We start from the raw sequence: 12,713 nt of genomic DNA, 5'->3' as shown, positions 1-12,713 counted from the left end.
GAGAGCCGTGAGTGAAAGGTATAATGTATAATTATTGGGTAAAGATTATACTGTCTTTGTTTTGAGTGACACACAATATTACTACTATTAAAAGTACCATGCAGTTGAATAATACTTTCTCTTGTTCTCAGTGTTCATTTATGTTGGTTCAGTTGTTCCTCCTTAAGAATTTCTTAAAGATATAATTACCTCCATTCTACAGATGATAAAATTAAGATTCAGAAAGACTTAGTCACTGTGTTTTTTTACAATATATTGGATTCCTCTATATACAAGTTGAGTTGCATTTTGAAAAAAGTTCATATCTAAATTCTAATTTTATCTTCATAAATTTTTTTAATTGTACCAAGTGCATGAATTTTACTCGATTTGGAGAATCATCATCATACTAATTAAATAGTTTTCCTAATGCATAATAGAAAATATAATAAAATTATATTTGACTCACTGTTTTAGTATTTTAATTTTTGTATGATGTATTAACGACGGAATACGTTTTGAAGATCATAGGTTAGTAATTTTCATCTATCCTTTGGAGCACATAGCAAAGGATAAATCACTGTTTATTATTATGATTGTAAAAACGCAACTGGACTTTTAAAGAATCTTTCAGCTACACTATCTTTAAAAAATTTTTTTTAAATTATTTATTTATTTTTGGCTGTGTTAGGTCTTTGTTGCTGCGCGCAGGCATTCTCTAGTTGCGGTGAGCGGGGGCTACTCTTTGTTGCGGTGTGTGGGCTCCTCATTGCGGTGGCTTCTCCTGTTGCACAGCACTGGCTCTAGGCGCGCGGGCTTCTGTAGTTGTGGCTCGTGGGCTCAGTAGTTGTGGCTCGTGGGCTCAGTAGTTGTGGCTCACGGGCTCTAGAGCGCAGACTCAGTAGTTGTGGCACACGGGCTTAGTTGCTCTGAGGCATGTGGGATCTTCCCAGACCAGGACTCGAACCTGTGTCCCCTGCATTGGCAGGCGGATTCTTAACCATTGAGCCACCAGGGAAGCCCCTCTTTTAAAATTTTTAAATGATGAGACATACAGTGGCAATCTTTCTCTTTTTAGTTTTTTCTTAACATATGTATCCATGTATTTGTGTCTTTTTCTCTCATATTTTTAGTAGGAAAGAGAAGTAACAGCCATTTCATATCCAAAGCATGTATGACACATATCAGGTAACCATTTGTACCATTTCATATGTTAGTTTTTAGTTAGAAATTAGTGTGAGTCTTTGCTGCTTTATTGTTGTGCCCAGCCTGGATTTGTTTTTTATGTTTTGATTTTATTTGATGGCAGACTTTTTCTTCTTTGTTTGTTGCAGGAAAGGAAGTATTTCTTTCTAAAAAAAGTATTATTGCTTCATTTTGTTACTCTTATTTTCCAAAATTTTCTGGTTTTATAATCATCTGAGAGCCACAATTTTTTGTTTGTTTGTTTTGGTTTGGTTCTGTTGTTTTAAGCCACCTGGTTTGTAGGCTTCTTAAAATTTGGTCTGAACTTTGTAACTTCAATACTTTTGCTATTTTATACATAAGAAAACTTTTCTACCTCCATTCTTTATGAAATGAGATTGGCCAAGTAGCATGGATTTTCTTTCCATCAAACCTTTTTAAACATATACTATGTGTAGGCTGAGGTGTCAATGTGTATACAGATAGGGTCTCTCTGTCCTTTAAGACTTAGAGTCTAGTAGAAGGATATGTGTATGTAAATAAGTGGGTATAAACAGTATGATACAGGACAGTGATGGGAGTTGGTATGGGGTACAGAAAAAAGAGATTGGTCAGTTCTGCCTGCAAGGAAATGTGGGAATGTGAAATCTGGAAAGACTTCTGGAGGAGATTGCTTTAGCTGAATTATCTTAAAAGATGAATAAATGGTTTCTGGAAGGTTAGAGTGTGGTTGAGCACATGGTATTGAAGATAGCATGGCATTCAGTGTCTATTTAGGTAAATTAAAATAGTTCCTTGTAGTTTGTATATAAGATGTGAAGGCAAACGTTTTGAGAGATTAATACTTGGGCATTAGAAGAGGCCAGATCTTGGAAGGCCTTGTGTACTATATTAAAGACTTGGTGTATCTTACCTTAGCCAGTAAGAAGATTGAGGAGTTTTTAAGCAGAGCAATATTTCCTTTTCAGATGCTTTGCATGCATTTAATCCTCACAAAAAAAATCTGTGAGCTAGGTATACCTTTTTGTAGAATGATTATACAAAGATTAGTAATTTTACCAAGGTCTCACAACTGGCAAGTGGCTGGACCAGTTCTTTTTGACTCCAACACCTGTGCTTTAAACTACTATTCTATATTACTGCTCAGGATTAGAGATTGGAATTGGTATAAGCAGTTAGATGATTATAATAATCTAGGAAGAGACGGTTAAGTTCTAAGGAAGAGAGTATCATTTAAAATGAAGAACAGAAGACAGAGCAGGAGAGAGATTGAAAATAGAAGGCTGTGCTTTCTAGTTATATATAATGAACGAGGGAGAGAAAAAGAATGTAAGACCTAGCCTTTCTGGCATGGAAATAGATGAAGTAGCGGTTCAGGAGGTGTACTTTTGGGGAACAAGATAATGAGTTTGAGGTTCCTGAGGGATACCCAGATTGAGATATTAAACAGAAAACTGGAAATAAATATATGAAGCTGAGCAGAGTAGTCCATGAAGAAGGTAGAGATTTGGGGATTAGGAGCATAAAGGGAACCGTTGAAGCCAGGGGGGAATCTAGGTTACATAGAGAAGGAAGTAAAGTCAGAGTTATAGGATGTGGTTGCTTGGGAGAAAAGGAAGGGGTCAGAATATTAGATGTCTTGCGGTTGTCAAAGGACTTAGGTAATATACTAGTAAATTATTGTAAATAATTGAGAAAACTGGAAGAATAGGAGAATGTAGTCACAGAGAAATACTACGGCTTAGATTCCATAGGTGGAATCAATTTCGCATGATAAAGTTTAGCAATGGGAGTGGTATGACAAGATATGGTAAGGATTTTGGTTGTGGGAGTAGAGAAGGCTAGATTTTTATATGGGTTATCTACAGAGACATTTAAAATCAACCATGAAGAAGTAGGAATTTGAATTTACCATTACCCCAAAACTTAAGTCAAAAAGTTAGAATGACCGCAAATGATTGCAGCAACCTGGGAGGTGAGTGTGAGTGTGTGTGTGTGTGTGTGTAAATATATAGTGTGTATGTATATTTATTTATATTTATATATAGGTGGATAACAAGAACTTCAGAAAAGTAAAAAGTTTTTTTCATCGGAGGGGGAAAGTAATGGTCTAGAAGCCACAATAGTAGACTGGACTGCAGTTCAGACTGCATCTCTGAACTCAACAGAATATTGGATTTAGGAGGATATCATCCACTTTAAAGGATTGTCGTGGAAATAGTGTTCTCAGGGGGAAAGCCAGATTTTAAAGGAAGGAAGTAGGAGATAACCCTAAGAGCTTGAGAATGAAGAGGCGTTTCAAGTAAGGAGGATTCTCAAGAGTGTAGTGTAAAAGCCTTGGGAAGAGGGTCTTTGTAGAAAGTAAAACTTATGAGGGAAGAGGCATAGGCTCTTGTGGGGGAAAGGACTATAAGGGGATAGTGACTAGAGAGTCTTGCATTCTTTTTTTTTTTTTTTTAATAAATTTATTTTATTTATTTATTTTTTTTTGGCTGCTTTGGGTCTTTGTTGCTGTGCGTGGGCTTTCTCTAGTTGCTGTGAGCAGGGGATACTCTTTGTTGCGGTGTGTGGGCCTCTCATTGTGGTGGCTTCTCTTGTTGTGGAGCACGGGCTCTAGGCACACAGGCTTCAGTAGTTGTGGCACACGGGCTCAGCAGTTGTGGCTCATGGGCTCTAGAGTGCAGGCTCAGTAGTTGTGGTGCATGGGCTTCGTTGCTCCACGGCATGTGGGATCTTCCTGGATCAGGGCTCGAACCCGTGTTCCCTGCATTGGCAGGCGGATTCTTAACTACTGTGCCACCAGGGAAGTCCCACCATTAGGGACTTTTTTTTTTTAATTTTTTTTTAAATTAACTAATTTATTTATTTTGGCTGTGTTGGGTCTTCGTTTCTGTGCGAGGGCCCTCTCTAGTTGTGGCGAGCGGGGGCCACTCTTCATCGCGGTGCATGGGCCTCTCACTGTCGCGGCCTCTCTTGTTGCGGAGCAGAGGCTCCAGACGCGCAGGCTCAGTAGTTGTGGCTCACGGGCCTAGTCGCTCTGCGGCATGTGGGATCTTCCTAGACCAGGGCTCGAACCCGTGTCCCCTGCATTGGCAGGCAGATTCTCAACCACTGCACCACCAGGGAAGCCCGAGTCTTGCATTCTTACCAAAGGCATAAGGTGGAACAAATAAGAGATCTGGTCAAAACTGACTATCTTTTGATTTAAACCTGGACCAGATAAGGTTTTTCCATTAGTATTAGAAATTTGATGAAGTTAGCTGTCTTTGTCAGGGTTTAAATTGTATGTTTCTGAGAGATTATTAAATTTTTATTGAAAAGCTCAGATGGGTTGTGAAAATTAAGTTGCAATGCACTTTCTCCTGGCTCAGTTTAATCTAGAGGAAGTGTGAATTTATCTGGAAATGAAAATGGTTTAATGCTTGTGTGGTTAGATGAGAATAACAAATCTTTTTTATTCCCTCAGTTTTTCTTGACCACTTACTTGACATATTATATTCTATAATCTTGGTTTCCTGCTTAGTTTCTGTGATGGGTACAGAAACACACTGATACCTTGAATACATTTGATAAATAAGAACAGGCATTTTTATTTGCTTTCATTGGCTGTTATTTTTTGAAGAGTTACACAAATGCAATGACTTGTCCTGTGGTTTCTAAACTGATGATATCCCTTGCCTTGAGTTCATAAGACTAGTCTTCTCAAAAAGTTATTAAGGTCTTTATTAAACAAAGGAAAAAGATGCTTTTTCTGGTTCCATATAACATGCCCACTCCTTCACTCCTCAATCTCCAAAGCTGTAGTGGCATCTCAGTGAACTCTCATTTTCTTAAGTGTGCTCTGCGTTTAGTAGTAGGTTTTCTTGTATTATCTACCCCCATAAACGATTTGAGGGCAGGGTGCATGTCAGATTCAGAATATTCCAGGTTTCTATCAAGTTGTAAACTTAGGGAATTGGCCGCTTCAAATTATTTCCTCCTCAGTTTTTTCTCCATATCTCTGAGCCATGTAGACTTCCCTCAAAAGCTGCCATTCCCTGACTCTATGAGCAGCCATTTGATTTTTTTTCTCCATATCTAACAGTAAATTTTCACTTTCCTTTCTGATTTCTTTTCCTCAAGTCTCGTTTAGATTTTTTCCCCTTGAATTTCATCACACTCTCTTCTAAGAACTTCTGCCCTTTCTCTGTATTCTCTTGCTCACAGAGAGATTATTTATGGTAGTCTAGTCACTATTTATTTAGAGGTTGCATATACTTGAACTCTCACTTGCCTTACAACATGTAGAGATGTTTTTTCTTCCTTAGACTAATTCAACTTGATAAATCCACAGTTAGGAGAAATTATTTTTGTAATCGTGCTTCATTTGCTTCTTATCACCCTAATAACTGAATTTAGTATTTCATTAATTTAAACAGAGTGACAGTTTAAACATGACAATAAAAACCAAAACAAAGTTTAACTTTTAGATTTAATGCAGGTGTTTTGCAGCAGTCTAATTTGCCATAATAGATGGTTTTTCAGGCAAGCTGTAGAGAAGTGGGGGTAATAGTACTATTCATGAAGTTACTCTGAATTCTGAGATTTGCAGTTTGTCCTAAAGAAATTGAGATTGCAGAAAAAACAAAACAACCCCCCCCCCAGATCAACCTTTAAGAAGAATAAAAGTGTATGTATGATAAATCTTTAGATTTTGTTGGAAGATTGCTTTAGGTCACATATTTTTTCTTCCTGATGTCAGTTATTTTAATACAGAGTTTTGTGTGCTGAAAGGAAAGACCAAAACTTTTTCAATATAGAATTTAAGCTAATTGGGTAACGGACTTTTTAATTTTTGTAATATTTATTTGGAAAGGATTATTTCAACTAGGATTTATATCTTTATTATTATTTTATTAGTTGCTGACCTTTCCCATTTTTCTAATGTGGCTAGGAGTAAGGCTGTGTTTACTGTTTGTTATAGCTACAAGTGTCAGAGGTTAATATTTCCTATAGTGTCCTTGGTTTTTTCTCCCCTGTTGTCTTTGAGTTTCCATAGAGGCTCCTTCTTATATAGTGCTTTACAGTTTTTTCTATTGTATTGAAACTTCCATTGTAATGGTAATAATAATAGTTATTTATAAATCCCTGTTGATATGATGGTAAGGTTTGGGAGGAGGGGAAGCATGCTGAAGTACTATTAGTTCTCAGTCTTTGACCTTCACAAGTACATCTCAGCTTTTTTTTGTTCACCTCCTTAGGTGAGACAGGAAGGCTAGATGAGGCTGGAGTTGGGTATTTCCATCCTCCCATGTCAGTTAGGCTCTGGTAAAACCCACACTGGTTGATTTGCGTGAGCTCTGGAAAAGTAGTTTTCCTTGAGGACAGGCTGTTGCTGAGGAGAGCAGAATGGGTGTATTTCAAAATGACTACTTTCCCTCTCACCATGCCAGAAGCATGAGAAGATTTTTCTCCAATCCTCACCCTGAGATCCTTGTGGGGCTTCTGGAGGTAAAACTCACGAAAAAATGATGTTCCCGCCAAGGCTGTGCCCCCAGGAGTTCTTGCTTTCAAGCTAGTTGACATTCAAGTTTCCAGCAATTAATCATTTAACCTTTAAGCTTTCCTACCAGTTGGAGGCTGCAGCAGTAGTTTCAACTGCTCCCGGTGAGCTATGATTCTCTGTATTCGCCTGTCTCTCCAGATTTCAGAGTGGCAGTTGACCTTATGACCTCAATTTTCTGATGAAACTAAGACAAGTTTTTGATTTTCAGTTTAACTTTTTTCTTGTTATGAGGATAGGAACGATGACTTCCAAGCTCCTTACATGCTGGGCTGGAAACTGAAAATTATATCTCCTCCCCATTTTGGATGCTTCCTTTGCTTTTAGTATACCAAGGTTCACATAGTAACCCAGTAATAAATGGTTCTTGAGTTCACGTTCAGTGGTTCTCAGACTATTTCTTCCTGTGACTGTAGTGATATTTCCTTTGGATACAAATTTCCAAAGGCTTGTAGTTCATCTCTGAGCTACTTTCATCTGCAGATAACTCACTAAGCTCTGGAGAAAGAGAGTGTGTGTGTACTTTAAAAGAGACTTAAAAGCAATTTTCAAAAATCAGTTTGCCATTCTAATTCCTTTTTTTGACTTTCTCTTTCTCTCTTAGACCTCTCCCATGAGTTTTAGAACCCATGTTTTAAGCGAGGATAATTTTATTCAGGAACATATCACATTGTGTCCCTTAATCTTTGGTATTGAAAGATGTAAATCCTATATGGTAATTTTTCTTACAGTGAGGTATATAAAACATAAAATTATAATTCACATGATTTCCATATAAGAATTTCAAATTATAAAAAAAAATTATTGTCGTTCAATACATTCAACAAAGTCAACTGAATTAAATTCTCTCAAAAGTAGAACGTGTGACTTTGGTAGAAAAGAATGTCTTAAAATTTTGGCTGCTTTCCTCTTTGGGAAGTGATGCCAAATTTCTGTTAAATAGTAACAGTTTAAATCTTATTGAATCTACTTTTACTTTGGTATTTCCCTATATTTATCTGCTATCCTATTAACATAAAGTATTTAGACAAAAATCTTTGTCTTTGTTATTTATTCTAGCATTTTCTTGTGTTTACTAACTTAAAGAATTTTCTTTCAGTCTCGTAGTGTGGATAAGCAACATGCTGTAATCAATTACGATGCCTCTACTGATGAACATTTGGTGAAAGATTTGGGCAGCCTAAATGGGGTAAGTTAAGAGTTTGCTTTTTGTCTTATTTGAATTTTTTGTTTAATATTGTAAGAAAACAAATATAACACAAAATCCTGTTTGTGTTATATTTCCTTTTCTTTAGTTTGCACTTACTTTTAAATGCTTACTAGGTACATAGCACTTTGAGGACCATACGGTAGAATATGAATGTAGCCCATGTTCCCAAGAAATGATGTTGGTAGTAAATACTTAACAGGAATTCAGATGGTTGTTGGTTGTTATTATCCAGTGGTTAAAAGAAGACTTCTTTAAGGAGGTTAAGATGAAAGCTTGCCCTTACTGAATGGCTTGAATTTATATGTGATAAAGCAGTGGAAAGTCATGACAGTAAGAATGCAAAAAAAGCACTCTTGGGAGTCAGAGAAGTGTGGGTTAACTTTGGAAAAAAAAAAAAGATGCAAACGTGGTTTGGTACCCGATGGTTGGAGGATCTTCTATACTAGAGTAAAAAGTGAAACACATCCATTTACCTTCACAAATGTGGTATATGATCTAAATACTAGTGTTTATTATTGCTTCTTTGGTTTCCTACATTGAAGATTTTTGTGTTATTGCAGTGAATTTTTCCCTAATTCTTCATTTGATCTTTCTACATTGGCAGAATGTAAGTAGCTGCAGAATAAGAGAATGCTAAAGTATTGAATAATTTATCTTATTTTTTCTCAATTTTCTCATGGCTCTGCTAACATAAGCAAATATAATTTTGTTCAGATCTGTGCTGTTGAATTCCTTAAAATGACTTTAACAGAAATTAAATGTATCCAAACTTCTTCTAACTGCTGCTTCTTTTCAAAATATACATTAAACATTACATGGAAAAACATCTGCAGAAATTTGGCAAATATGGTAAAACTTTTTTTTCTTGTCCTGAATTGGCCTGCTACTGAAGGACTTTTATGTTTATTCACTGAGATACTTTTTTTGTAGGCATGTTTTTATGTTAGTTTTATTCACACCTTTATTTGTTTCTCATGACACATAAAACTAAGTCTTAATCCTCATGTTTGAACTGAAATACCTCACATTTGGCATCACCCACTTTTCCAGATTCATGATCCATCATCACATTTTCCTTGCCATACCTCCAAAACAGTAGTTTTCCTACTATACTGTCTCCTTCTCCAAATAATTTGTTAGATTTTCTGCAGCCCAGTAGTTCTTCCATCTGCCTTGTCATTTGTAAAAGTTGTACTTACTTTTAAAAATAAAATACAAATTCTACATCTTCCTGAAGGGAGCAGAGAAAAGGTATTTAAGAATATTGACTTGTTAACGTGTTGAATGGATTAAAGTAGAAGGAGATAGGCAGATGATGTAGAAACTGTTTTACCATGGGCCATGTCAGGAAGCATTTCGATTCCAAGGTGCTATTTAATGAGTTACTCTCTTCCTTCTCCGCACCTACAGACTTCTGTTTTAATCTCTGTTTTGGGTGCTTTATGAGCCTTGTATCTGCTTGTGCATATCTGTCACTGTGCTAGATTATGTGCTTCTGAACAGTTCATGTGCCTTTTGCTTCTGGTAAGTACACCACAGTGCCTAGCACAAGGTTCTGCACAGTGCATGAACCCAGTAAATCTTTTCGAATGGAATTGAATGAATTTTTTATATGAAAGACTTTATAGAGAAAAATTTTAATCCACTTTTATATGTGGAATATTTTAACAATGTTATATTCTGTTTTTAAGCCTAGAATGTTTCGTCTTGACCACAGTGCTATTCTTAGGTGTCTTTACATTATATCTTGGAAAATAATAAGTGAGAATTACATCACAGTGTTTTAGTCTTTTAAAACATTGTGATCAAATATAAAAATTATTGATGTTGGTTGTAAAACAAATCAGGTGAAATATTAACTTCTAAGTTTATCTAGGCTGACCTTATAATTTGATTGTACTCAGTAATTGTCTGAAATACAATAACTCACAGAGTGACATCTTCATTTTGAACTTGAAATCAGGACCTAGATTTGAATCTCAGTCTGTAATTTACCAGCATTATAACCCCGGACAAATTACATAAACTCTCTGAAATTCGGTTTCCTCATATATATTCATATTAGTTCCCAAAGTTGTGCAAAAATTTAATGAGTTGAAGGTTATGAATGTGAAGCCTCAATGCAAAATTTAGTTACCTGTCTTCAGCTCTAAAATAGTGAAATGATAATTCCTGCTCTGTAGTATTGTTATGAGTATCAAATGTGACAATACATGTGAGTATGTGCCTGGTACAGAACTTCAGAATATTACACAATTGGATAAATGCACTGTTACCCAAATGGATAGCCTAGGAAATATGCCAGAATGGACTTTGGTAGCCAAAGTCTGTGAACTACCAGCTATCATGCATTTTATTCATAGAAAACTTGTAGATTATTATTCACAGCCTATTTATTCTTAACATTCATACAATTCTAGAAATTTGAGCATCAGGTTAAAAGTAGTAATTTCAGAGGGGGCACAGTATAGGTGGTTATGAGCCCAGCTTGAATTCTTACTAGTGAGGTAACCCTGGGCAAGTTACTTAATTTTTCTGTTCCTCAGTTTTTTTAACAGAAATAGTAAAATGGTACTCCTCTCAGGTTGTTGTGAAGCTATAAATAAGTTAATAGTTTTAAACACCTAGTTCAGTAAGTGTTAGTTACTATTGCTGTTGTTATGGTAAGAAAAGCAGTTAAAACAAGTTTAGCATCCTGTAGCCTACATACTTTTCAGTGAATACATACACAGTTAAATTATTTTGGAAAGCACTTATCAACTAAACTCAACTTATAAATAACTACCTGTGACCACTTCCACTCTCACTTCCTTTCACCCTACCCTAAAATATACTCCCAAGTTACCTAGGTCCACACTTGCATTTATTACTACCAGAAATGAGGTTGTTTTGCTTGGGGAAGCTGGAACTGGTTCTGTAGCTGATGTGATAGTAGGCTATTTCCCTGCAAGCCCCTCGAAGCTTCTCTTTCTATGAGAGCCCTTGTTTGCCTTCAGTTCTTCCTGCCCCCTCCATGCACTGGAGTACCTGCACCTCTCTGATAGCCACCATTGACCTTTGCCGTACCACTCCCATCCCATTCCACCTCACCTCCCTGTGTTCCAGCCCCTGCTACGTCCCCTTTCACACTGGCGTTCCTGCAGCATCAGACCAGTATGGCATAGAAAGAGGAAGGTATGAAAGGAGTGGTTAGGGGAAGAAGACGAGACTTTTCTCACTGGCAACATGATTGAGGTAGTTGTGCTGCTGGCCACTCCATTCACATTTCGCAGAGCATTAATGCAGTACATGGTGGTTATATGATTTTATACTGTCAATTATGTAATTTATTTGTATGTAAATTAAATAGATATTTATCTGGTTTGGTTTGCTTCTCTGAGGTTAGTGGTTCGGTTGGGGGAGTTTGGGGAGCTGGCTTGGCCAGGCTTGGGCACCCAAGCTTCCTTGATGTGCAGAGAATGTGGGGTTTGTAGTTCAGAGAGCTGAATTTGAATCCCAGTAATTCTGCTTCTGAACTCTGAGATCTTGATTGTTACTTTGCACCCTGTGCCTCGTTGTCCTCACCTGTCCTACCTACCAGGTAGAGGTGTGATCAAATGATGTTGACATAAGAAACAAAACCTATTTTTCTTTCCATATCTAATTTATTAAAATGCTTCATAATTGATTTATTTAAGTGACTTTTCCCTGTAGCTCTTTGAAATTTTCTCTCCTTTTATAATTTTCGACCGTCAGAAGACTTTTTGCTCCCAAATGTTTTGACTTACATTTTGCAAGCTGAAACTTCGTGTCTGGCTCATATTTCCTGAGCCTTTTTAGACCTTAGGGAATATTTCTGTCATAAATGCCAGCAGGTTAAAATTATGTGTCTCTTAATCTCTGAAAGTACCTAGTACATATGTTAAAAACAATAGGTGCTTAACATTTAAGAGAGTCAAGCAATAAGCTTTGAGTGAATCTTAAAGCTCATCTTAGGCCTTTTGAGTAATTATGGTATTTTAGGTTGAGACAGTTTTAAATAAATTGGTTTAGAACTGTGGCATCTCTCTTATACCATGTACCTAATTATCTTCTGCATACCAAACATCAGTTAATTAATATTTTCTTTTATTCTTCTCTTTTTCATCATTTTCCTCAGCTTTTCTCTTTTGTAATTAATATAGAATATTTTGGTAAACTCAAGGTATAAGTCTTAAAACACTCTAAAAATGTTCGTTTTGGAAATGAGCCTGAAATTAGAGTTTATAAATGTCTGAAGCCTTTGAATTTTCTTTGTATTAACATTTCAGTCTTTCTGTGAAGCATGTGAGAAACTTGTTATTTAGGATTACTCATAAATCATACTAATGTGTGATCTTGAGTTTTAGCAGTATTCTGCTGTCTCCTTATATCTGGAATAAGATTACAACTTCTAATTTTTTTGTTTGTTTTTGGTAGATTTAGAAACTGGTATTCTATGACATATTACAAAGTGCTAGCTATGCAAAGGAATTTGAGAATATGATCATAATAACCCAATCCCCTTATATATTTTACTGTATAACATTCAGGACCCTTCTAAATTTCTTCATTATGGAGGGAACCTTCCCAAGTAAGGTATCGTGGCCATCTCAAATCCAATAACATAAAAGATGGGAAAAATGAAATTTAAAAGGGAAGAGTAAAGGAATTTTTAAAGTTTCAGCTTATCAAAGAAAAACATATTGGGTATTTATATGATGTTCGCATTCCAGGCAATTAAGTATAACATTGTTCTATGTTTTATAAATCTAGAGAATTCTAGGTCTTTAACTTCTA

General features: G+C 36.2%; 1 protein-coding gene across 10 annotated transcripts in view; it reads left to right on the top strand.

Annotated features, from left to right (window-relative positions):
• The window catches only part of CEP170 (centrosomal protein 170), a 146,601-nt gene that overhangs the window by 49,629 nt on the left and 84,259 nt on the right, over positions 1–12,713 (top strand). For all 10 annotated transcript variants that reach the window (XM_068541669.1, XM_068541676.1, XM_068541675.1 and 7 more), the window contains one exon: positions 7,806–7,895. In XM_068541669.1, coding sequence (XP_068397770.1) covers positions 7,806–7,895 — 90 coding nt within the window. The remainder of the gene's footprint in view (positions 1–7,805; positions 7,896–12,713) is intronic.

Source organism: Eschrichtius robustus, chromosome 3 (genome assembly GCF_028021215.1).
Source record: "Eschrichtius robustus isolate mEscRob2 chromosome 3, mEscRob2.pri, whole genome shotgun sequence".
Classification (NCBI taxonomy): Eukaryota; Metazoa; Chordata; class Mammalia; order Artiodactyla; family Eschrichtiidae; genus Eschrichtius; species Eschrichtius robustus.
This window is presented reverse-complemented; position numbering and strand designations above follow the sequence as displayed.